At 42.2% G+C, this 27,407-nt stretch overlaps 1 protein-coding gene across 13 annotated transcripts in view; it reads left to right on the top strand.

The window, feature by feature from the left end:
• Nucleotides 1-27,407, top strand: part of KIZ (kizuna centrosomal protein) — a 167,404-nt gene that overhangs the window by 38,311 nt on the left and 101,686 nt on the right. For 11 of the 13 annotated variants that reach the window (XM_083624305.1, XM_083624304.1, XM_083624306.1 and 8 more), the window contains 3 exons: nt 12,455-12,554; nt 22,147-22,190; nt 23,470-24,164. In XM_083624305.1, coding sequence (XP_083480431.1) covers nt 12,455-12,554; nt 22,147-22,190; nt 23,470-23,573 — 248 coding nt within the window. In that variant the 3' untranslated portion in view covers nt 23,574-24,164. Of the gene's footprint in view, nt 1-12,454; nt 12,555-20,667; nt 20,759-22,146; nt 22,273-23,469; nt 24,165-27,407 lie in introns of those variants that run through there. The other 2 variants (XM_083624313.1, XM_083624310.1) reach the window with 2 other exon arrangements.

Raw genomic sequence — 27,407 nt, 5'->3', positions numbered from 1 at the left:
GGAAGTGACATGATGAGATGGCAGCTGCTTTCACCTCCTTTTTTTATTAACTCCAAATATATCCAGTGCTGACTCTCTCTCTGTGTTTTTTCCTTGTTTTAAAAATGGTCTGTGCCGACAGAGAGCCTGTAGAGACTAGCTTCAGAGCAAAGAGGGACAACCAAAAATTATAAATGCAGACAGCGACCATTGGTGTAGGCTCATATTGTTGGGATTACTTCAAATGTTATGCGTTTTGTTTGCATAAACTACTTCAGTGCAAGAAAAAACCTGTAGACCATGGGTCTGATTCAGCCACGCTTATGCCTATCTGTGACCAGCACCCAGGGCTGGAGCAGCAGCTGAGCTAGAAGCAGCTGGAGCAGGACTTGGAGTTCAGTAGGGAGCTATTGTCCCAACAAGAGCCCCGAAGAATCTGGCTTCTATTCTCACTGCCAGGCCTTTCCTTTCCATCTGCTGGCTTGCTGTTCTCAGCTGAATATTTTCCCTTCTCCTGAGAGACCCTCTTTAGGAGACAGTTGACAAGAAAGCCTCCTGGCAGACAAATGTGTACTCTTGTGCCAACTGGGCTTCCCCCTGGGTCTGCTATCATTTTCACTTTTCTGGTCTGGGGGTGAAGGGGGAGAAGTGGTAGATGAGGCAGGAAATCCAGGACAAGCAATACAGAAAGGAAGGCATCATCAACCATGTCACCTTGTTACCTTCTCTCCTGCCAGGTGCATCAGTACTCAGTGCTGCTTTGCCAGTTCATCATGGACAGGAGAATTCTGCAATTGTGTTTCTCTGTCTAATGGCAGAGCTGTTGCCTTAGCTTCCCAGCAGATGGGTCACTTTTACTACCAAGAGAGGGAGGGGTGGGGAGGTCAGTCTAATGCAGATGTGCCAGCAGAGCCAGCCCAGTGCTCCTGTTAATATGTTTGCATTGCTTCCTCTCATCTTCGCCCTCTTGGTAAGCAACAGTGACTCACCTGCCAGGAAGATAGTCACCTGGCAAGCCACTTCTATATTGTGGTGTAGACTGCATTTCTTCTGAATTACAGGTGCTGGGCATGCAAAAACTGATTTAAGTGTCTTGTGGAAACAGCTATTTGAAGGAATACTTGGAATTTAGGAGATCTGAGATAACAGGAACTGAGAAGAGAATGGTGTGCTTAAGTTTGATATATTGTCATTCCTCTTTTTTGAGATTAGATCGTACAGCAATATTGAAAAAGGATGAAAGGGCAATTTTCAGTTAACCACACAATAGAGTTCTCATTTTTCATAATCTTGATTTCATAATGATGATAAGATTTTAAATTAGGGAATCTAAACTTACGTGCAACAATAGAAAAACTTGCATGTTGAAATAGAAATTTGGGATATTAATAGCTTTGTTTTCATACCATGTTCCCAACATAGACTAGGATTCAGGGAGGTTCGTGAGTGCAAAGTGCTTCTGTGTGTACATCTCTGCATATGCATGTAGGTAAGTGTGTGTGTGTGTGTGAGAGAGAGAGAGAGAGAGAGAGAGAGAAAGAGAGAGAGAGAGAGGGAGAGGGAGACTGAAACAAAGACCAAGACCAAGACTGACTTTTCTTGCCAGTGTCCCCCTCTCTTGTGTCATAGGGTGCTACTACTTTGGAAGGCTCCTGACCTTCAAGGAGGCTTTTTAGGGAAGTGAGGGTCTGCCACTCTTGAATGTGCACTGATATCATTAAGTGCATGTTTTCAAATTATTTTCCACGTAGGGAAAGTAGAATTTTTCATCTCTCTTTACCATTTGATTATTATTCAGCAAGGTGGCTTAAGTTGTCTTTTTCAATGTAAAGTATTTGAAAGATCTGATGGCTTGATATTTCTCCTGCCATTTAAGGGAGCAATCACTTAATGCAGACCAGCTGCCCCTTAATGATACCCTTCTCTTCATCTCCGCCCAGGCAACATAGTACTTGAAATCAGTGTGGTTAAGAAGTGGTTTAATTCTTTTCCATGCATGCTTATTATTGGTAAAGCTCCAATTCTGATCTGTGCTAGTGATTTAAAACTTCAGAGGCTGGAGAGGGTTAACACAAGGCATTATTTGTCTGTATGTGTCCAAATGTGCATGCGACATAGCTTATTGCCATGTGGCTAGAGCTTTAGGTTTGACTCAGTTTGTCTTCTAGCACAAGAATTTGCCGGAAACTTAGGTTGCTTGTAATTATCTGGGGGGAAACTATAGTGGTAAGGGAGACCTTATGGTATTTGAGCATTTTAGATGTTAACAAGAATAGGATGCTGGGCTTCTGGTAGCTGCGTGTAGCTTTTAAGGGGGTGATGAGTAGGGATTTCCTTTAGATTGTTTTAGGAAGCCAAGACGCTTGCATCCACTTCAACTGCAGCACCACCTAGTGTCCAATAACTGTGCTTTACTGTTTTGGAATGAAATGTGTGTAACTAGATTTTGATGGAAACGGTGTAGGGCAGAGCTTTCCAAACTGTGTCTCGCACAAACGCTCCCCACACTCCTCCTGAGGCTGGAAAGGGGTTAGTTTAACTTTTGGTTTACTAGTAAAACTGAATTACTGTGCCGTGAAATGATGCATGTCTAAACAGTGTGTCACTAACATGAAAAGTTTAGAAAAAAACTTTTCACTAACATGAAAAGTTTGGGGAACCGTGGGTAAGAAAATGAGATTCACTGCTAGCTAATATGTCCCTGCTTTGGTTTGGTGCATGTTTGGCTTACAGATTCTTGTAGAGATGGTGTTCACAAATCAACCTTCAGAAGAAGATAGCAGAGCCTAGCACATTCTTTGGCTGGTCTGTAGCTAGAAGAGTCCTACACTTTGGAAAGTGAAGAATTTTGATGTCAGTTACTAGTACAGAATTAACCATCCCTCATCTTTTTAATTCTATATATAGCTTTCATAATCTTTTGCATAGTTTTTGGTTTTGTTTTTGATTCCTGGGGGAACATTTTTTCAGCCCAAGGGTTATATTTTTTTATGGGCAATCCCGTGGGGTGGGGGCACATGCCAGTGGTGGAAGGAGCTATTGGGCAGAGCACTGAATGTAAGTTTTGCCCTTTGTCCAGTAGGCTAAATTCTAAACATACTCGCACACCCCTCTCTATGCTCCGCCCTCTCAAGCCAGAGTCATCATCAGAATTCAGGGATATATTCCAGCCAGGCAAAAACACTGAGGGGGTGTGTGAGCAAGTCCCAGGGAAGGATGTGGTCTGGAGAAAGAGGGAGAGGAGTGGGTGTGGCTTGGGGGAGGGCCCATAGGTTAGACAGAGAGGCCTGAAGAGCCACATTTGGTCCCTGGGCCTGATTTTCCCCTCCCCTCCCCTGTTCTGCATTATGCTTATTTAAATACGTGTGTTGCTTTGGTTCTATCTCAGCTTGCTTGGTGTTGCATCTATATTAAGAAATGTTAATTTTTGTATTATTTTAAATTAGATTATTAATATCCCATCCTCCCCACTCTGTGCACAGTGCTTGAGGTGACTTTGTTGTTGTTGTTTAGTCGTGTCCGACTCTTCGTGACCCCATGGACCAGAGCACGCCAGGCACTCCTGTCTTCCACTGCCTCCCTCATGCTGGTAGCTTCGAGAACACTTTCTAACCATCTCGTCCTCTGTCATCCCCTTCTCCTAGTGCCCTCAATCTTTCCCAGCATCAGGGTCTTTTCCAGGGAGTCTTCTCTTCTCATGAGGTGGCTTACAAAAATATAAAAAGCAGAATCCTGAAGCAGTACAGAAATAACAACACAAGCATTCTAAAAACAAGCACTACTACTGCTAAAACAATCAGGATGGCCTTCCTGAATAATAAAAATCTTGGTCTTGATGGAAGACAGAAAAAGAAGGACCCAAATGTATTTCCTGAGGTAGGAAGTTATTTAACTAGATATAAAGTTCTCTTATACACAGCATCTAATCTTGCCTGAGACATTGTTGGGAGTTAAAGAAGAGCCTTTGCAACAGATCTTACGTAGTGAGCAGGCTGGTGTTGGAGCTGGGTTTTGTTTTTATGCCTGACAGCTTTTAGTGTTGTGGATGCAGCTTTGTGGAATCAGGCCTAGATTGAACTTAGGCAAGTGCCTAGCATTTTTGTTATTTGGTAGCTGTTGAATACATCTTTTAAAGAGTACTTTCCTTCAAGATTAACTCAGCCATTTTATATTACATACTATACGGAATCTGCATAATTTGATGTTTTTAAGATCTATTTTTTAGATAGTTATGGACTGGCAACTCACAAGATATGTGCATTTAGCTTGCACATTCAGTTTTATGCACTTGCCTAAAAAATTAAAAAATAGAAAGGGTGTGTGTGTCTGAGGAAAAAGACTTTGGCAGTCCCAGCTGCCATTGAACCCAATGTGTATTGACTCTATGCAGTCTTGGCTTTGGCACTATTCCCAGAACATAACCCTAGTGTAAGTTAAGAATCGCCTGCATGTACATTTTTTTGATATTCCTGTTGTACACTGCTATGGAAACATTTGCTGGGAAGTAGTATATAAATATTTAAATGAACATGCATCTAACTTTCCCACAGTTGCCCATGCCCAGAGTGTCTCACAATAAAGCTAAAATGCAACATCTTATCTGAAAAACCAATTTGTCCCACAACATAACAGAAACAAAAAAGTCTTCAATAAACAAATTGTAGCATAAATTCAGTTTCACAGTAAAATCATATGAAATGCAAAAACAGCATTAACCTAACCCAACCCACACAGCTATTCCTGGTCTCCTTGCACCAAGACACCACAGCAGCCTAAATTTAAATAGAGAAAGGTCCCTATAGCTTAGTGGCTGAGCACATGCTTTGCATCCAAAAGCTCCAAATATATCTGAGAAACTCTCCTGTCTGAAACCCTGGAGAGCTCCTGCCAGTCAGCGCTGTGACTCTATAAGGCAACTTCACATACCAGGCTAGAATATGCATAGCTGCCTCCCTAATCTCTCCTCCAAGGAGGCCCTGGTAGCAGCCAAGGGGAAATGTTGGGGAATGGTAATGATGTTAAGGCTTCCCGACCCAGCTTTCTAGTGATGGTCTTCTTGAGAGAAGGCAGTCTTTTAAATAGCCTGAACCCAAGCCATTCACTGCAAAACATTTATGAAGATATTGAGAGCTGTTCAACAGTGGAAAAGACTCCCATGAGAGAAGGTGGACTCTCCTTCCTTGGAGGTTTTAAAGCAAAAGTTGGATGGTCATCTGCCAGGGATGATCTAGTTGAGATTCCTTCATTGCAGGGGGCTGGACTCTCAGAATCCTTTCAAGCTCTACAATTCTATGAAACGAGCATATGTATAAAGGTGATCCAGTTCATTCTGAAACTTATACAGAACTAGAAGTATAAGGCTGCATCCACCCCTAGTTCACTAATGGGTGAATTAAATGAACAGCTTTCAGCCCCAAGTAATGCTTAATGAAGAAGTCTTAATAAAACATGGGTCAAAGCACAGATATGAATATGTCTGTTAAGGATCTGAATACCTTTTGAGTTGACAATATTTAAAGATCTTAATTATTCCAGTGAAATTCCATATGACTACTTGGGGTATTTGCCCTCTTTCCCTTGACCTTTGCCCATCCCTTCTATCTACTGCTTCACTATTTCCCCCTTTATTTTCTTCTAAGGGTTCTTACATAAATACTGACATGGTAAGTCATAATCTTGAGTTTGAAAAAGGAAAATGACACACTGCTGCAGTTCATGTGGCACAAATGCTGTGTCTGCTCAGAAGTAAGCCCCACCTAATTAACTTGGGCTTACTCCCAGGAAAGTATGCGTCTAGGATTGGAGCTTGTTCCTTGCGCATTAGTGTGTTTACTAGCTTACATTCTAAACTACCAAGTACACTGGATGAACATCGGGCTGTAAGATGGTGGTATATAAACGTCTACTAAAATACATATCATGACCAATCAAATAATATACAAATATTGGTTTCTGCCTTATAAAAGAGACAGAATAATAAAACATTAGTAAGCTCATCAGTCATACATGCCACAAAGTGCAATATCTAGAAACACTGGATCAGAAAACCAATGCAGCCTGATCCAAGAAACCACCTCCTCACCACAGCTGTCAACTTTTCCCATTTTTAAAGGGAAAATCCTATTCAGAATAAGGGAATTTCCCTTTAAAAAATGGGAAGCGTTGACAGCTATGCCCCCCCCAACAAATCTCACTAAAGACAACCAACCAAACGCTAGGCCACCACCAACCTCTCTCCCCACCAAGGAAATAAAAAAGCGAACAGAAAGAGAACCCACACAAGTGACGCTGACACAAACCCACACACATACAGTAGAAGAGTAGAAGCATTGCCACCCCACTCACCATCCCCCCTCCCCCTTTTTTATTTCCAGCCTTATACTGCATGCAACACTAATGTCTCGCAACAGATGAAACTGATCTGTAGAAAACTAAGAAATCTTTAATAAAAATTATTTTTTTTAAAAGGAAAGAAAACCAATGCAGCCAACTGTTCCTAAACAACTGTTCTGGATAGAGAAATGTCCTTTAAAAAAGAGAACTACTGTAAAAATCTTTAATATGTACCATTAAAATCCTGCATGGATGGCTTTGAGGAACTTTGTGCAGAACGCATGGTTTCTCCACTTTTATAGTCTGCCTATTTTAAGGTTCACTACTCTGTTTGCTCTCAAACTATTTATGCCAAAGTTTAGACTTTAGAGCTCTATGGGAGCTCAGGCTGATTAACTCTGTTTTAAAGGAGACTTCTTGATCATGAGCATTCAAATGATTGAAATACTAATTTTTAGCAGTAGAACCTAGGCTTGCATTTCTTAACATCAGATGCCTATATAAGTAATGATTGGAGGTTGGCTGTACAAAGAATAATCACATGGTTTCGCCCAGAAAAGTAGCATATAACTTTACTTTCCTATTCATTAGTGAAGCAACACATAACCAAATGATTAATGCTTAGGACGATGTAAAATGCTTTCTTGTATGAGATATGTCAAATCAGTGATGATAGTGGGTTTGGGGAAATGTTTGCTCAAAGCAGTAACTGGGATGGAGATTTATATGATTGTAAAGATAAGCTGAACTGATCTTTTTAAAGTGTGGTTTGCTGAGCTGAAAGTGAGTCATAGGCCTGGCTGACTCAGGGGCACACCTGTTGCATTAACATTTTTGCAGTTCCTTTGTTGCTTTTCCTTTAGAAAACTGGCATAAAAATGAATTTAAAATAGTGAAAACATTACAGACACTGGGATAGTTAAACTGTGACCATATGCAAAGCAAACACACATTTGAGTCTGTTAAGATAGGTAACAGTGGTTCAGATGTTAGGTTCAGTGGAATAAAATCTACGCTCAGATGTAGCCGTTAGTACCATAGGGTTATCTTGGATGCTTTACTATATGTTCTAGAGATATTAATTGCCCTTGGGTGAATGAGGTAATTATTCTTCTTATCTTCAGAATATATTGTTGAACTGGGGCAGAATTTAGCCTAAGTTCAGCATTTTTAGATCCCCCAATTCCAGTGGAGCTAAGCATGTAGTTAGCTGTCACCACTGAAATCAATGGGGCTTTAGCTTTGACTAAATTTTAGTCCTAACGTTTCTACTCAAACACTTTATGGCATTTGGACTTATGTTCTTGTATTGATTTGAAACACTCTAACCCCCCTTTTAGCCAAGAGGTTCCTAGAGCAGCATACTAAAATGAGCAGTAAGACATTATAATGGCAGAACAACCCAAACCTCCTTTGCTGAGGAAATGAATTGAGAGGAGGTTGCATCTGCCCAGCCCTACAGGCCTCCATCAGCCTCCTGCTAGACACCACCTTCAGAGTGATACATGGAGCTCCTCCTTCCACCCTCATCAGATCTCTAGCTTATGAAATCTCTTCCATCCATATGACTATCATATTATAAGCTGAATCTTCTCGTTGCTATGACATTAGCAGAGCTGGCCCAGTCATTAGGCAGGGTGAGGCTGCTGCCTCAGGTGACAGAAGCCCCTGCAGATGGCACACGCATTGGGTGCTTTGCCACTTCTGCCAGCGGCGCCAATTTTCAGCAAGATCACATCCATTTGGGGCAAGATCTCACCTGAAATTGTGTGAGCTCTTTTGGAGCGTACAAGACCTCACACAAATTTAAGCAAGATTTCACCCAAAATTGGCATGAACTTGCCTGAAATAGGCACCGCTGGTGGTGTCTCTTTGCCAGCAGCAGATGTGTCAAGACAGGCGGTGGTTGCAGGAACAGTAGGTGGCAGTGGGAGGACAAGGTTGCACTTCCTGTTTACTCTCAAGCAGCGGAACGAGATGCACCACCCCTGAACATTAATCTTGTTCAACTGCAAATTCCAGTACTAATGTAACTGCAGCGTTAAACAACTAAAACCAGTCATTGCCTGAGTTCCACATTGAGCACCCCAGTCCTCACCATACCATTATATATATATTGGCAGCTCAATAACTGATCCATGCCAAGGATGAGAGGCATCTGAAGGCATGAAGGACACATTTCAATATGAAAGAAGAAACATTTTGGGGGCTGCCTCCCTGCTTATCATGTTAGAGCAACAGGAGAGCCATGAGCTTCTGAGACTATGTTTAGAGATGTTCTGGTGGCTAACGGTTGCAATCTTTTATTGGCAGGACCAAATTCCACTCTCTAGAGCTCTTGTTCAGTTATTGAGCTGGTTCACAAGTAATATCAAACCACATTTGAAGCATGAGTGCCCTGCTCCTTCTCTGTTCTGGTTGTGTGGCACAGGAGAATAAAGCTAGGAACAAGCCTGAATCTGATTTATTGTTATGTGTGAACCCAGGGTCACATAGGACCCGATTTGTTTCTTTCCAACCAAACCAGGAGCAGTAAGCCATAAGGAACGTTGGTTACAGCTTGTGGTTTCCCATGTAGTGACAAGGTCTGGCTCATGGGTAGGCAGACTAAGGCCCGGGAGCCGGATCTGGCCCAATCGCATTCTAAATCCGGCCCGCGGATGGTCCAGGAATCAGCGTGTTTTTACATGAGTAGAATGTGTGCTTTTATTTAAAATGCATCTCTGGGTTATTTGTGGGGGATAGGAATTTGTTCTCCCCCCCTTCAAAATATAGTCTGGCCCCCCACAAGGTCTGAGGGACAGTAGACCGGCCCCTGAAAAAGTTTGCTGACCCCTGGTCTGGCTTGTTGCTGCCTTATACTGCCTTCATGTGGCACAGTCAGGAGCAGGGGCATGCAAAAGCGCTTGTGCATTTTAAACTGTAAACCAGGCCAAACTGAGGACACTTGCGCCAGAGCTTATACTTCTAATTCTGCCTGGCTGAGCCCAGAACGTATGTATAAGCAAGCCCAGCCATCATGGACTGGCTTGATGCAGAGGAGTGAGGGGAGGCATCAGCTAGGGAACCCCCAAGGAAAGAAGGCTCAGAGCCAGGGGAGTGGTGGTGGGATGATGATGAGTGATCAGAGGGAGCAGACTGGAGGGAGGAGGTGTTGGAAGCTGAAGAGGTCGCAGGAATTAGTGAGCAGGAAGAATTTCTGGCAATGAGCAGTCAAGAATCACAGGCAGAAGCAGAGGCTGGAGAGGAGGGGGGTCAAGAGGCAGAAATGAGGCAAGCTGCTGAAGAAGCCTTCCTGTCCTGCTGCAGCCAGTCCCGTCCCCCCGCCCGCCCCCGGTCTCCCAGAACCCAAAGAGGTATGAAGAGGGCAGAGGAAAGACAGGCAAGATGAAGGCGCCTCTGGTTGCTTGGGAAGGAACCAGGGGAGGAGGAACCTTAGAAAGTGGTGGGAAGGTGGGGACCTTTAGCCTCTGGACAAGTTGCTGTGCTCACTGGACCTGACCTGAGCTGTTTTGCTTCTTTGAATAAAGAGTTAACTTCAGTGATACCTTGTGAGTTATTGCTGACAAGTTCCTGATAGCCTCCTGGAGACCAGCCTTCGGAAGAGGATGAGAATTTGTTCAAGGCAGGCATGGGCGTAGCCAAGGGGGACAGGGGAGGCAGCTGCCTCCCATCAAGTAAAACTATAGAAATACTTAACTAACTGACCAAACACGTTGATTCTGCCCCCCAACAAAAGTCCTCCCCCCCCAACAAAAATCCTGGCTGTGCCCATGGCCAGGGGGGTGCAGTGGGGGCAGCTGCCCCCCTAAAATGAGTAAATAAATAGAAATCCTTCTAACTGACGAGTTGCGTCACAGATAACTTGGGCCTGCCCCCCCCCCCCAATAAATCCTGGCTACGCCCATGAAGGCAGGCCCCACCTTTCTACAATGGATGGCAGTGGCCCTCAGTTAAGTTCTCAGTGGGTTTGCTCACTAATGTAGGGTATCAACCATTATATATACCGTTATTTGGCTGTATTTCTGGTATTGTAGGGTTGTTTTTTATGAAGCTCAATGCTATGCTTGTTGAATCAGAAGTAAGTTCCACACAGTTGGCACCTTAACAATTGTATTTAGGATTGCAGCCTTAAACTCTTCTTTACTGTTTGAGCCCTTGGTAAAAGGTGGGGAAAAAATTTAGGTCAACCTGTGAAGCTGCCCTATACTGAATCAGTCCAGCTGCTTCATCTAGCTCAGTATTTATCAACCTGGAAATGGATCTCAAGGTCTCAAGCAGACAATGACAAATTAATCCATTCCATGCATGATTTTATGTATACGGGTGTGTGTGCTGTGCTGTGCTGTGCTGTATGGAACAAGCAAAGCTAGACTTCCATGTGAGTATAGATGTTTGCATTAGACCAAAACAATAAAAGGGTGGAAAAAAGTATTTTAAATTTATTCTGTCCATTGGGTTGAATCTAGACTTGCCAGTTCATGAATGGAAGAGTCCTTCTATGAATGGAAATGAGTTTGATCCATTGGAGACTCCCACTTTTCAAATTTAACACTGCAACACCACTTCCCACTCTGTTCTGAAGGGTCTCCCAACACCCCAGAGGAGGTTTGTAAAGACTGCAGGGTGAGGGAGAAGATGATGTTGGGAAACTGTGTACGTGCAGCTACTCACACAGAGTCAATTAAGGTTTGGCAGACAGCCAGAAGGTCATGTGAAGGAGTAAGTCTGCCTGGTGGTAACAGAGACATGGAGGCAGCTCCCTGATTGGTCAAGCTCTCTCAAGGGAATGATAATTAATGGCCTACTAACTGGGATGTGTTAGTTCAGTATTTCAGAGTTCAGGGGTTCAGAGTTCTGTGTGTCAGTGTAGGAGTTGTGAGTTGTGAGTCGTGTCAGAGAGAGCCAGCTAAAGATCTGTGTTCTGTTCCTGTAAATAGTCCACTGTATATAATAAACACCTAACTCCAAGTTCCTGATTCCTGCTTCGTCTATCCTGTCTGCAGCCAAGTCGCCAATTGCTTCCGTGGATTCTGCGTGTACTCTGCTAGGTCTGGCTAAGGTCCTGCAACTAGTCAGAATGTTGCGAAACACCAAATAGGTTTTGCCAATAGATGAATCTGGAAAACCTGCTTCCCCGCTTCCACCCATGGAGTTCATGGACTCCCACTCACTGCAACTCTGGATCCAACCCATTGTTCCATTAATTTGTATTTTGATTTGTGTGTGTGTGTGTTTTGATTATTTTGGTAAATTTTGTTTACTATAAACTGATTCTCAGAATGTTTGTTCCATAGTGAGTAGAGCGAGACTTGCTTCCTGGGATATTTGCCTAGGTTTATGATCTTCAGGTGTCTTTTCATTGGATGCTTGATAGTGTTTAATATTACAATAGTTGGAACAACAACATCATGATGGCCCCTAATTATCTGTCTGCTGTATGAAAAATTCTGTATAAATGATATTATTTATCATTCCCCTCCCCCCCAAGAAAATTATATCCAGAAACAGGTTCAGGATGGCCCAAACACTTATTGCCTGTGTGCTGATCCAGATAGGAATGAGAAACCTTTGACCCTCCAGGTGTTGTTGACCCTCCATCGTGGTCAGCGATGGGAGTTGCAGTTCAGCAAATGACTGTGCGTTTTTACATGCCACACTAACAGCCCAGATTAGTAGCATATTTGTGCCTAGCCTTGTCACCTGAAAGTTATTTTAAAGAGAGTGATTGTGAGCTTGAGAAATTCACAGAATTGTAAAAAAAAAAAAAGAAAGTTCATATTAAGACCAGGAGGTGGAGACAATTGTGAACTACAAACAGTATGGATAGAGCAAACTGCACTGAACAGAAGGACAGGAAGCATACAGTGCAAGGGCAGTATAACTTGTCAGATGTTTGAAATTGTGATACAGTAGTTTTGTAGCAATAATTTGATGGAACTGAAGCCAAAAAATGTCCTATAAGGTGTTTCGAGATATGAGTTGATGAAAGAGATGTTTTTGTTGTTCATGGAAAATTATTACTTATTTTGCAAAATATATAACACAAAATACATTTCCCTCTGTTGCCTATATAGTATCTGTTTCCACTAGCTTCTGCTAGAAACTAATTAAAGTTTTTTGCTATTTATCCCCCTTATAGCTTTGAAAATTGACAGCAGTAGTTTAAAGGAACAGAAAAGCAATGGAACCAGTTCAGAAACCAGTGCTTCATCTCCGCAAAGAAGAAGCCCTTTGTCAAGGTAAAGTCATTAAAGGCTTTCCTTCCTGAATAGTTTCAACCTAGTGATAAATGCCTCTAGAAAGTTAATGACGCACTGGCAAGAATATTTTGATGGATGGCCTATGTTTCAGATTTGTGTTTCACTACAACAACTTAAAATTTTGTATACCTTACAAAATATTTGCATTAAAGCCAGGTATTGTTTTGCAGCTGTTGTTTTCTCATTTTAAGACTCAATTGACATCTCAGTGAACCACAAATTAGCGTGTACAGCTGCTCTCAGTAGGACTACTTAGAGACCAAACAATGGAAGTTGTCAGGAAAAGGGCAGACATAAAACATAAAGTCTTGAAGAAATAAAGTGGTGTGTCATCTTCTGGGTGTTGCTGAGATGTAAATGAGCTTCAGCTCAAAACATATTTTTGTATCTTTGTAAAAGAAGTATTTGATACTAGATTATTTGTTACTTTCTTCTTTTGTATTTCCAAATTGAGAACATTTAATTAATGTCCTTGGGTTTTTTTCTAAAGAAATGCAATTTATCTTTTTTCAGTTCTTTAAGTAATGTTTTGTTACTTTTTTCTGTTAACATGACTCAAATGACTAGCATTCAAGCGATAATAGCAAATGAAGTATGGTAAACAATTGTGGAATTTTACATTGGCTTTAGATTGTTACGTGATTATTTGTTAAAACACTTCCATTGCTTGGTTCTCTTTGTTTCTCCCTTCTTGGAAACACCCGTTTACAATACCTGATATATATGTGTATGTTTGCAGACATAGGGTGAGAATGCTTTTCACTGCTTTAAAATATCCTTGAAGATATATTTTGTTTTATCTTTTAAGGTTCCTAGAATTTGAGAAGAACTGGCCTTGGAACAAAAGTAGTTGGCCAGTATAATGTATAAATAGCATTATAATACATTACAAAATGTAATAGAAAATGTATTTTATGTCTGATTTTCAGGAGTTGGGGTTGGAAAGTAGTACCTTTAAAATATATTTGTTGAGGTATATTTGTTAACATTTTCTTTTCCTAAGGTAATTGTTATTTGAGGTAATGATATTCTGCAAAAGTAATATCTGTTGCCCAAAAAATTAAAATAGTTTTCAATTAATATTTCTTGTGTAGAAAGAACAAGCAAATGTGTAAACAACACGAACGTTTTCAAGAAGGGATGTTTTGCATTATGATATATGTCAGCAGTTTCTAGCATTTCTGAAATGCTGCTCATACAGTGCAGACACTGGAGTATCAGTATTATTTCTGTAAATTTGTATGCACGGCAGAAAGATTTTTGGGAAGCATTTATGGCATCATATGATTTTATATCTTTGATCTCAGGAGAAAATACCATTTCTAGTACAGTTTGAATTATTAGGGTTTCTTTTAATGAATAGTGTGCATTTTAGCCTCCTCAATAACTTGGTAATAAAATACTTTTCAAAACCAAATCAGTTAGTAACACTTATAGCTTCACACTTGACATCTATCTTAGAAATATGTTTACAAACACAATGTAGGAATAAAGTGTGAAAGAATGGGAAATTGCTCAGGTGCTTATTTGCAGTTGGGACACAATGAAATTTCTTAGAGGCTGATGTCTAAGGATTCCACTTATTGTACTCACTTCTTGCGCTTTATTGCTTTTACAAGTGGTCTCGAAACTCAGTACTTGAAAATAAACATAACAGTCTAGTACCACTGTGGTACTCCCCCCCCCCCTCGCAGTGTTTAGTCACTGAGCTGATGAGTGGCCTCGAAAAATACCCTGATGGACCTAAATAATAATAAAAAAGGTTTCCTCTGATGTCCTACAGACAATAATTATGATGTGCTAGTTAAGCCCAAACTACAGCTGAGGGATTTTACTTTAAAGCAGAGGCTTGGGCGCAAAAATGCATTTATAGCTCTTTGTCTGGCACCTCATTATGCGTGGGCCTGATTCATTAAGTAATTGGTTTGCAGTTGTTTACATGAGTATTAAGGCTTTCTATTCAGTAGTCTTTGAGAGATACATTGTGCAAATGTTGCATGTTATGAATGCAGAATGAGGGGCAGCGGGCGAGCCCTATTGGCTAAACACTGCACTCTGTTGAAAAGCAGGAGAAAGAGATTGGGTGCTGCTTTGCATAGCAATGACTTTCTTAATAAGCTTTACAGATTAATACACACAAGCTATAAAAGATGCAAAGAGATACTCTTAGCACATTTATCCATGCTCATCTCACTATTATGGCACTGGAGATGGGAAGAATTGAGTGCTTTCATATTCGCTTTTCTTTTTTCAGTGCAACTTCGGTGCATGAGACTTAATAGAATCCAATGTTTATTGTATTATAAATCATGGGGGAAGTAGGCAGAGCTGCAACAGTTTATTATTAAAGATTCTTTCAATGTAAATCTTTTTCCACCATTGTGTGTCCTACAGCAAAATCATTTTGTGGTTGAGTGGGGATGAAAGGCATAATGTACGAAGGAGTGAGTCTTAATAGGAAGCTGCTCTCCCATTGAAGGCCACTTGTTCCCTTTTGTCTGGAGGTGCATGCCGCAGCTTCCTCTTCTCCAGCAAATATTGCCCCTTGGATCCTAGCTTAAAATCGCTTTCTCACAAGATTTCTGCAGCTTGATACAAATACGTTTAAACTGAGGTGTGAATTTGTTAATTGATGGATTATATATTCTCAAAGGAATCAAAATAATTATTTTGCAGAATGGGTTTTCTTAGTGTTTTAATCTCTAAGCCAAATGGCTGCAGGGCAATGTGTGTGGCATTTTGTAGTTCTGTAGCAATATAGTCAGCCAGCGGAGGTCAGTAGCATTCTGTTGTTGCAGTTTTAAGCTAGATGCAATGCCTTTTTCCTTTGGCTTCTTCGCTTTGCAACATTTGATAGTTAAAGAGCTAAATTAGGGACCCAAATGCTGATATATTCCACTTGTAAAATAATGTGCACTGTTGACTTTAAGTTGGATTCCAGAAGTAAGCCATTAAGTTGGTTTTCAAATTTACTCCTTAAACAGAAGCTAATTTTAAAAACGTTTTTCTCTTGACTAAATCACTGGTTATCAGTGATGGTTGTTTGCGTTAATGACTTCAAATTGTAATGTTTAAGACATCTATGCAATGAATGTGCCTCTAATAAGCGCCTTGGCTCATTCTTTGCAGACAACCATAATGGCCATTGGGGGTCACTCTTTCTTTGCTAAATTTCAACAGCTTTAATTCTTAGTCTCTTTCTAAACCAGATGTAAATTGTTCAGTATAATCATTGTGGCACTTTATTTCATTCTTCCCTATTGTAATTGTTTGGATAGGGGAAGGAGTATTTTGTGCACAGATATATCAACAAAACTTAGGAATGTGCCTATTGAAATATTGTTTAATTTTATATATGATGCCCATTAGGCATTTCTTTCTTTTTTTAAATACAATTTTATTAAAGCTTTTTCATAATACAATAAGATAAAATAAACTCATCTAAATAAAAAACAAAAAGAGAGAAAGAAAGAGAGAAGAAAACACAGAACCTGCTCCCAAAGGTAGCTCTTAACCCTTGTCACTCACAGAAAGTGGTGGACCCTCCCAGCTCTCACCTGGGAGGTCTTCTCTTCCTTGCCTCTCACTCAGGGTCCTTCCACCACCTAACAATCACCTTCGTGTGAGTATAATTCTTGGTCCCTAAGGGAGAAGACTAAAGAAAAAAAGAAAAGAAGAGGGGGAAAAGGAGAAAGAGAAATAAAAGGACTTCTGATTTTCTGTCTGTTAGCTACATAAAATAAATTATTCAAAACATTCACTCTGGGATAACATCCAACTGTTCTGCTTTCTGTTAAGCAATAATTTCCCAGTCTCCAGGCCCAGATGTCTCAGATTTGTTTATTTTCCTTTTTCACACAAAAAGTAAAAAAGTGGTTCTCTAATTATTAGTAGTATAACAAATGCCAGCAATGGTTTTTCTCTAATCAAACATATCAGCTTTGCCTACAATAACTTCAACAACCATTCCTCCATACTAAACAATAATAAATCTTTCTTATTTTGTCCATGTAAGAGTCTCACTGTGCTCATATATTAAAATGATATTCCATAGTTTTTTTCTTGTTATGTATCCATTAATTTGCACCCAGTTCTGTATCTTCCATTCCCATTTCTAGTTGGGTTTACCGTGGTTTTCCATCCTTATCTAAAAAATTATCTCTTCCATTTATGCTTCTTCCATTCTTTTTCCAAGAAAAGCACCAGAAATTTTGTAGTTTTTTCCTCTGAGTTCACTCCAAGTCATACACAGAGCCCTTTCACTCTCAGCTCTATCAATGCCAAATCACGATGTCTCTCCACATCTCCATCTCTCAATCCAGGGCTCATTCCGCTCCTCCAGAATCACAACTCCACCATTTGGCTGTTTCATTCCTCCAAACACCTCTGTGAAGGACTTTTCCATTTCACCATCTGTTCCCTCCAACTCCACCATTTCACCCTCCTGATCTGCCAATCTTTTATTCATATTATTCTCCAAAGTCTCTGTGTCTGTGTGATTTTGCTTTCCATTTCATTCATCTCTGGTTTACTTGCATTCCCCATTCCATTTTCCGTTTAATCATTCTTAGTTCTAATCAATTTTATTTGCTCATCAAACATTTGCTAAAGGATGCTAACAGTCAGCAGAATGTCCAAAGGTATATTTGCCATACTGATTGTTTTTGATCTTATTAATAATTCAGTCTCATTACATCACCTGTCTCCACCTTAAGATTTTCACAGTCTTATCTCTTACTAAAATAAACACATTCCTTTCCCATGGAGGAAGTATCAAGTGGCAGAGTTACTTTCGATTTCTAAGCAACATTTTCATCAGTAAAAAAAATCATAACATACAGAACTCTTCTGTTCATTTAAAACTTTCTTGACTCAAACCATTAAAGCAGGCCTTTTTTCTGCTTTCAGCCCTTTTACGATCGACTTCCCTTCTTATTGAAGTCAGAAAGTAGCTCATGCTCCAAATGTAAATTTCCACTGGCAGACAGATAAATCTCTCTCAGTTATAAATTATAACTGTCTCAGAAATAATTAAGAAGGAAACCTTTGCAGATCCCATGCCCATCTCGTGGGTTTTGGGTGAGATGTTGATTCCTCAGCTCATAAGTTGCTTAACTCTGTTTCCAGGAGCTGACAGTTTCTTGGTCTCTTGACACAGAAAACTGCTTTTTCAGAGCATCAGAAGTTATTTCCCTGCTAATTCTTTTCTCTAAAGTGAATTTGATAGCCAAGACTTATGTCTGGCTATCATCAATCAGCACGTAATCATCTCCGTCAGCAGCTTGCCGACAAAAGATGCTTAATCTGCCATGATCCTCCCCCGGAAGTCAATAGGCGTTATGTCTGAGATTCCACCCCTACCCCCCAAGTTTGTTGTTTTGTTGGCTAACTAATGCAAATAATTACTTTGGGTATCTTCCTGTTTCATCTCTTTGACCATATCTCTTGAAGTTCCTTCATCTGTCTTGTCCAAGGACAGGGAAACAGGGAAACTGTTGGACTACAGTTCTCATCAGCCTCAGCTGGCATGGTCAGTGGACAGGGTTTATGGGAGTTGTATTCCAGCAACATCTGGAGAAGCACAGATTCCTATCCCTAATCGAGTCCCTTTCTCCCACACCTCTCTTGGCCTCTGTGCCTCTCTCCCTCAGTCCTCCACTGATTCTTCTGTACAAGCTGTTGTACAAAAAGAGAGAATATAAATTGGGAAGTCCTATATGCAGCTGTAGTTTATTTCCTCCTCCCGATCATGGTCAATAGAAGAAAACACACAGCAAAAACAGGGAAGAAAATGCTGCTTTGAAGGCAGTTGAAGTCATCCATGCTGTATGCCTTCCTGATTCCACACACATACCCCCACATATTTCAAGACTGCACCTCTTCCACTTGAGTTTTGTTGCAGTATCTGTGATAGTATGTTCCTAACACTGTATGTGGAGGGCTTGCTTGGAATACTGAGGACCAAATAAAATATGATGGCAAAAGGGATGTGCAGCTGAGGGGTACTGAATGATTCCTTCCCTTATCTTCCTGAAGTTCCTTGCCCTCAGGCACTACTGACCAGTGCAGCTTACTTCCAGCATCTGACCAAAGCTGGAAAGAAAAAGGAGTTTTGTTGATGGGGAGGCAGAGTGTCAATAAAAGGTGACAAAAATGCAGAAATGTTGCCCTACTTAAATGAGGGGTGGCTATTAATCAACCTCACAATAGAAATGATCATGGGAGCAGGAAATTATGTGTAAGCTACACAAAATGGGTGCACTACTTCAGACACTGCTTTGAAAAAGCTGGGATACAATTCGCAGCATGAAAGGCAGATTGGGGAGGGTGGTACATAAAGTACACATTATGTGCAGTTGCATGCTTCTTTTCCTCACTGGTTCTCTCCACCCCACCACAAAAAGAGAACACAGGAGATTAGAATTATGATCAGAGAACCTATAAGAATAGTTGCCTAACTCTTTCCCTGCTGGTTATTTGTGAAGCAGCCGCTTCCCCCGTCACTTTTCCCTCCTGGACGTGCTTTTTGGGGGGTGGGAGGCAGGGAGAAGACTTATGCAACAACTTAGCCCTGAGGAATTGGACTTAGGTTCATCAAAGTTGAAGACAGATGTGTGAAAAAGAAAATCTTTGAATTGTGCTTCACAAATACGTTTTGTATTAAATCTGGAGTAAACTCACCTAGAAGATATTGTTCTGCAATATTATTCTCTCAATTTTAATTTGCCTTTTTCCATCTTCTTTCTGTGGAGAAATTATTTGTCTTTAATTATGAAACAAGCACAGTGTCAGATTGTGATGTTCTTGATTGTATTTGCTAGTTTCTAAATGTAAGCATTAGCTGTTAGCAGGCTTCTCACCTGTTTTCTCCGTCAACTACCGTATTTTTCGCTCTATAGGACACACCCGACCATAGGACGCACCTTGTTTTAGAGGGGGAAAACAAGAAAAAAATTCTCCCCCTCTCTGCTCAGCGCCCCTTCAACGAAGCGGCAGGAGAAACGGAGCCCCTTCCATTTCTCCTCCCGCTTGGCTGAAGGGGCACTGCGCAGCTCTCCCTCTCTGCTGAAGCCAGGAGAGTCTTGCTCTCCCGGCTTCAGCAAATGGAAGCCGAAGCCTCCGGAGCGCAGTGGGACCTCCCGCTGCGCTCCGGAGGCTTCAAGCGGCTATCCCTGAAGCCTTCAGAGTGCAACGCAAGTTTGGCTTCCTTTGGTGGTGCGCACCAACCCCTCTCGCTCTCCAGGCTTCAGCGAAAGCAACGCGAAGCCTCTGGAGCGTGGAGGGAGTGCTCCCTCTGCGCTTCGGAGGCTTCGCGTTGCTATTGCTGAAGCCAAGGAGCCTGCATTCGCTCCATAGGACGAATGTGCATCCTATAGAGCGAAAAATACAGTACAGTGGTACCTCGGGTTACATACGCTTCAGGTTACATATGCTTCAGGTTACAGACTCTGCTAACCCAGAAATAGTGCTTCAGGTTAAGAGCTTTGCTTCAGGTTGAGAACAGAAATTGTGCTCTGGCGGCGCGGCGGCAGCAGGAGGCCCCATTAGCTAAAGTGGTGCTTCAGGTTAAGAACAGTTTCAGGCTAAGTACAGACCTCCGGAACGAATTAAGTACTTAACCCGAGGTACCACTGTACTTTTAATGTGCTTGTACATTTTGGAAAAACCTATATGCCCCTCCCTCTGCGGACATCCTCAGCCACAGGCTCAGTACACACAGCTATGCATGGAAGATCTCTCTCTACCCAAAGGATGAGTAGTCCTGGAAACGTCAACACAGCACTGATCCCTTGTGGAAGGAAAGCAGCAGGGAAGAGAATAGCTGGAATTAGATTCCCCCAACTGGTGGTGGTGGAGTTGACAATGTTATCCATCCATTTGGCAGTGAGCATATAGGTCCAGGAGTCTGTGCATGGATTGCCAGTCATAGATTCAGGGGTTTTACATTGTGCTGACACCCGTGGGGGGGGCTTTGTCAGATCAGCGTATATGGCTTTACAGAATTCCCAATTTTAATTTTAATTTTGTTAATTCTCACCTCTCCCTTCATTGCAGCCTGTCTCTTCCATTATTAATTAAAGCTTTTCCACAGAGAAGGCCTAGTGTGTTGCACTGGGGGCTGCAGTAGGAAGGGTGAATCACTACAGATCAGGGGAAGCAGCTTGAGAGGGTCATGCATGAAGGTCAGAAGAATTCTCCAGTTCAGCTTTTAAAACAAAATTTATTAGAACATGCTGTGAAGAAGTGCTACTGAGAAAGATCAAATTTGTTTGTCCTCCAATTCAAAGCAATTTTAATTTGAAACTTGATATTTACAGATTAATAATTTTTTGATGCAGGTTTGGTGACTAGACTGCAGTGAAAATATATAGTGTTTGTATTCCCAGTTTAAGGAGGTTTTGTCAGAAAACGCCATCTTTCCTCTATTAGATCTCCCACAGTAAAATAGATTGGAGGTCCATTTTTTTGGTCCTTTATCACAAGACTCTTAATAGAATAGTTAATTCTCTAACATCATTGCCCCTTATGAGATTATTTCACAGCAACAGCAGCACAATATGCATGCAACACACAAAAGATCAAAATGATTCCAGCTTGTTTGGCAGATTCAAAAGGGTCTGTGATGCTCAAGATATGAGAGCATTCATTTAGCAGAACAGAATGGTGACTGTATTTGCATCAAGGTAGATCAAAAGCAGCTGAAAGCCTACATCATTTACATAGGAACGGGATGAGACTATGGGAACCCAACTGTTGAGTCCTAGCAATACATATTCAAGCTGGTGAATAAGAATATAGTGGATAAATTAAATTTTATTCTAATACCTTTTAGAATCCAGATTGTTGACTTTTTAAAAGCTCAGGTATCTTTAGCCAAGGACATTCAGTATAATAAATTGGCAACTGTGAATAAATTTTGAAGCCCTTTTATACTTACAGTGGAGCTAGCCTTCAGAGAAAATCTGTTTCCTACAAAATGAAGGCAGTTTCTGTGTAATATATGTTTTAAAACTTATTTACAGGTTTGGGCTTCCCATGGATATTAGAGTGAAGATACATAACATTTTAATATTGCCACTAGTGAGTCCTGTTTCTGAGCTTTGAAGCTGACTTCTCAATTTGCCTTAGCATTTATCAGCTTGTGTCACATGGTGTGTTTGTATTTTATTGTTTTATATATATTTATGGCAAATATATGTTTAGATATCTATATATTATTAAATCACAAACAATTGCAAAACTACTCTGGGTTTGAAGAAGGAAGATGTGTTGCTAATGTTACAAGCTGCAGCCAATAAACATCCTTCATGGTTTCTGTCCTTCATTGAAAGTGAACCATGCTGAAAACTTGCAGAAATAGTTTTTCAGAGCTAATGCTTGTATAGAAAAAGGTAAATATGTACAGAACATGATGAAGATGCTTTCAAGGTGGCCACTCCTCTTAAAAGGATCCATGTGTTCTTGCCCTGTTCGTGTTCAGTTTCACAACTGTGTCCAAGTATGTTTGGGTATAGTCACAGAAGCACTGATGTCAATGTATTTCCTAACCCATTTAAAATATCTTTTATAGGGATGAAAACCAAAGGGGAATGGTATCAACAATAAAATCCAAAGGTAAGTATAGAGTTTGTAATAAGATAAACAATTGGGGTTGCCTTCCACCTTGGTTTGTAAGAACATGGGAAGATTCAAGACGGTTTAACAAATGGTTCATCTAGTCCATCCAGCAACTTGTTTCTAACAGTAGTCAGCCAGTGATCTGAGATGTTTATAAGCAGGACCTGAAGGCAACAGCCCTCCAACATTTGTTTGCCCAGAGCGGTTGGTATACAGAAATCATAGATAATAGCTGCATATAAACCCCCCACTTTTGAATGCAGCCAGTGGCAATCATCACTTGTAGCAATTAATTCTATAAGACTAAAACTCCTCTCATCCTTCATCATGGGCCACTATTGCTGAAGCTGATGACAACTGTAGTTGAAAACATCTGGAGGGCAGCAGGTTGGGGAAAGGCTAGTTTACTGGGATATTTGACCAGGCATCAGAAGAAATTTCCACCATGACAGCAATATCCCTTTCCCATCAGCCCAAGATCATTCTTGTTCTATAGGATATATACACACACAATACACCAGCACCGGAATAGTAGGATATTCTTTGCCCCAGTAGTCATAACATGCTGGAAAGGCAAGAAGTATGCATGGCATTTTTGTGGGTCACCCAACAACAGCTATGTTGAGAAGCTAACAGATAACTTAAAGTCCTTAATAGACCATATAGGAGTAAGAATTTAGAGTTAGGGTAGAGTTCTGTGAGTGTAAGCCATCCATACCAGCAGATCCCAACTGGAAAATGTTAATGAAAATGAAATAATTTATTCTTCAATTGATTATAAGCAGCTCCCCATCCCACAGTTTCTGCACCAAAAATCTGTTTCATGAAACCAGTTATTATTACCAGGGTTTCCCCCAAGAAATCTGAGACTGTGCCTGTGTGAAGCCAACCTCTCCTCTGCACTTTTCATGCTTCTCCTGGTTGTGGGAGACCAGCAGGGAGCTTGTTGCAGCAGGAGGGGGAGACACCTGTCTGACTCATCTCTGTGTCTTGGCCTTCCTCATCTCACTCTCCTGCTTCAGCCTCTGATTCTGGGCTTCTCTCTGCCACAGACTCTCCCAGCTCACTAAACCCTGTTACCTCCTCAGCTTCCAACACCACCTCTTCCTACTCTTCTCACTCTGACCACTTATCGTTGTCCCACCACCACCTTCTTCCCTTGGGGGTTCCCCAGGTGGTGGTTCTTCTCATCATTCCTCTGTGTCATGACAGTTGCCTGTTGAAAACGGGATATTGCCATTTTTGTTATATGCTATATTTTGTTTTCCTAATGCAGCCTTCTGGGGTGATTCTGACGACAGTAACTCTGAGATTGAAGAAGCACTGCGTCCTCAAGTGCATTCCTCACAAAAAGATGAATTTGATGACTTCTATGATTGAGGACCAACATTTCCCCCACATACATGTTCTAAAAAGCTCAAAGGAAGTTTTTCCTAGGGGGTGATTTAGAACCAAGGTGAATGTAATGCTTTTCCTTGTTTGAAATTCACAAAACTTGGGCAGGGGGCACACAAATCAATTTGAAACAGGAAAACTGAGGGTAGGGTACTGTTTTCCTTCCCTCTTTGTTGCTGATTGCTCCACTAAAAGCAGGGGGTGTTTTCTTCAAAAAAAGTCTAACAGACTACAGTTATATGCACTTACCTATAATGTGCAGTTGGGCCAAATTTAGGGGGGAAACAGATTTGTTGTTATTCACAAAATTACTAATTGTGTGATGTTTAAGTGATTTGCAGTCATAGGAAGGTGTATGTGATCCAGATGGAAACCATGCCCTGCTGCAGTACTGATCCAGATTTCTATTGATTTCTGTCCTAATGCCCCCCTGCAATTTTGTCTTTTTCCATTGGGATGTAGGAATAAACCATATTATTTCAGAAATCAAAGTTTCAGATGTGTGATTCAGCCACATAATGTTTTCTTTTGTATTTACTTTGTCTTGTTCTAATAAAATGCACTCTTGACAATGTACTTAAAGAAACTCTTATTACTGTTGTGTATTTAAAGTATTGACCTGTGTGATTTTTGTTTCATATACTGAAATCTATAAAGACTATAGTTAAGTATTGTCCAGTGGAATATTGGGCTGATTGCAACTGCCCTGAACATGATGATGTCACACCTCCTCCTCAAGAATACATAATGGGATCCAGAAATATACAACAACTGTTGCCCAGTCACTAATATTTTCTTCTTGGGTAAGGTGATCAACAAACCACTTCTGATGCTGCTCCTCAACAGCTCCCCCCAGCCTGCCGCTGCAATGAATGCAAATAACCACCCCAGGATTCTTAGCAACTAGTTAGTAGTATTCTTCGGTCACTTATGGCTTACTCTGTGGCTTGCTCCACTGATATGGATCAGGAGAGGCTGCAGCCATGGCAGTCAGGATGGGTCCAAAGGACTTCCTGTGAACATTAAATAATTAGAGTGCTACCTTGGTTCTCAAACTTAATCCGTTCCGGAAGTCTGTTCCAAAACCAAAGCGTTCCAAAACCAAGGCGTGCTTTCCCATGGAAAGTAATGCAAAATGTATTAATCCGTTCCAGAGAATTAAAAACAACCCCGAAAACAGCAGTTTAATATGAATGTTACTATCTAATGAGACCATAAAATGAAAGCCATAAATCAGGCTGCAATCTACTTTTTGTTGTTGTTTAGTCGTTTCCGACTCTTCGTGACCCCATGGACCAGAGCACGCCAAGCACTTCTGTCCTCCACTGCCTCCCACACTTTGGTCAAACTCATGCTGGTAGCTTCGAGAACACTGTCCAACCATCTCGTCCTCTGTCATCCCCTTCTCCTTGTGCCCTCAATCTTTCCCAACACCAGGGTCTTTTCCAGGGAGTCTTCTCTTCTCATGAGGTGGCCAAAGTCTTGGAGCCTCAGCTTCAGGATCTGTCCTTCCAGTGAGCACTCAGGGCTGATTTCCTTAAGAATGGATAGGTTTGATCTTCTTGCAGTCCATGGGACTCAAGAGTCTCCTCCAGCACCATAATTCAAAAGCATCAATTCTTCGGCGATCAGCCTTCTTTATGGTCCAGCTCTCACTTCCATACATCACTACTGGGAAAACCATAGCTTGAACCATACGGACCTTGCAATCTACTACCCAGTATCAAAAACTGGCAGTGATCTACCCATTGCCATTTGAGGGATGAGGCGGAGGGAGGAGTTTAAGTGGAGGGGACGAGAGCATGGGGTGCGTGTGGGGAAGGAGGTGGCCAACTGGATGCGGGAGGGGGAGTTTAAGTGGGGAGGAAGGAAAGGGAGGCAAAAGTTTTCTCCCCACACCCAAGTCAGCCCTCTCCCCCCCCCCTTGCATGTTTTCTGGCATCTTCCACGTTCCCCACTATGGGCAGCGTGACTTTGGGCACTGCCAGACACAGCAGCAGCACTGGAGCATGAAGAGGAGGCAGTGGCGGCTGCTCTTGGCTGCGCTCCTAGCTGCTGGACGCTGAGCCGGGTGGGCTGGAGCCTGCACGCAGTGTGAGCACCCTGATCCCCCGCTCGAGAATGTGGTGCCCACACTGCCTCGCCTGGGGTCGGGCTTAGGATGGGAGGGGGGAAGGCGAGGTGGCAGGAATGTCAACCTGCCCAGCATAGTTCCCCCACCACACACTCCTCCCCCACAAACACTGTCTCTCTGCGCGCTGGGGGAGAGTTGCCAACTTCCAAGTCTCCCTACGCCAATCACTTGCATTCCGAGGAGCCGCCCAACTCCACTTCATACAGAGGAAATAGGCACTTCCCAGCAGAGGGAAGGGAAGGAAGTGGCGGCAGTCATTGCTGGAGCCAAGCCGCTCGCTCAGAACAAAGTGTGCACGCAAATCGGAGCACGTTCGGCTTCCAAAAAAAGTTCGGAAACCGGAACACTCATTTCTGGGTTTGAAGTGTTTGGGTTCCAAGTAGTTCGAGAACCAAGCTGTTCAAAAACCGAGGTACCACTGTATAAAGCTTCGTACAGAGTCCAACCCATCACACTTCTGTGCCCCGCCCCCCCGCCCCGCTTTAGAAGCAATATGCCCAGTCCCTTGTCCTTTGCCTTTCACCTGCAGGTCTTAGCAAACAAGCGATACCTTGAGTGCAAGGCTGGCATGGGGTAATAAGGAATGCTGCTTCTCACTGCCAGCCAGCCAAGCTGAACAGTGAATCCTCTCAAATAGCCAGCACATTTCCCTCATAGTAGGTCTGCGCTGTAAAGCAAGAATAAAAGGCTTTGGTGGGGAGCGGGGAGGAATGAAGATCACTACAGACATCAACAGCATCCAGCAGCCTTGACTCTCAAATGCTGGACAGCTCCCATGGCACCTTGTCAAGGCAGGGAACTGTCCAACATGCTGAAGGTTGAACACTGGCCCAGGCTGGTGCTCACTGAGTTGGCAGCAGCAGCAGGCAGCCTGGGCGTGGGGCCAAGAGCACACCCAGTGCAGGTTCTCTTCTACAGAGCCTTGCAGCATGCCCCTCAACACCTGTACTTGGCACCATTGTGGTTCTGCTGCACTGCTAATGTGGTGCTGTCCTGAGCCAAGTTGGTGTGGCAGCTGCCATTAATGTCAAGCTGGGCAGAGGCCCCTGGGACCAAGGCTGGGATGAAGGTGACCTCTGCATGGGAAGATTTGCATGGCACGAAGGCACATGACTGTGTTGCCATGGAGTTATTTGGGCTGTGATGCAGCGCCCTCTGTACAGCCCCAGCATCCCAATGGCATCCTCTGGTGAGCCCCATGGCCCTGGGCCCCCTCAATCAGGCATGCAGAATATCAGTAGGCTGTGTTGACAGCTCATGCTACTTTCTGCTGATGTTTCCCTCCACGCTCCTTCCAGCTTCCCCCCTAGTTGCATCTGCTCTGCTAGAGGTAGTCCTTTTCCACTTGGGAAATGGGCCAAGTGTGGCAAGAAGCAGATGGTTAAAAAGATTATAAAACTGTTCCATAGGAAGGAACAGAAGTGCAAGGGAGGGAAGCAGAGATAATGGCAGATGGCTTCTCCAGCTGTAGTGTTCTGCCCCTCCCCCAGGTATCAACAGATTTATAAACGTGCAGGTGGAAATTTATACAGTAAAATGTGCAGGCACCCCACTAAATGATTTCCTTGAAGTCAGCCTGGCTGCTCCCAAAGTTCAATATTTTTAGCAAATGAATGAGGTCAGAACTGTGAATGATGAGTGAATTCTTTGGACTGGGGTGCTGACGAGGGGCTGTTTTGGCCTCC

This window comes from Podarcis filfolensis (assembly GCF_964270895.1).
Source record: "Podarcis filfolensis genome assembly, chromosome: 7".
Lineage (NCBI taxonomy): Eukaryota > Metazoa > Chordata > Lepidosauria > Squamata > Lacertidae > Podarcis > Podarcis filfolensis.
The sequence above is the reverse complement of the archived record's forward strand: the minus strand, read 5'-3'. Positions and strand labels throughout refer to the sequence as shown.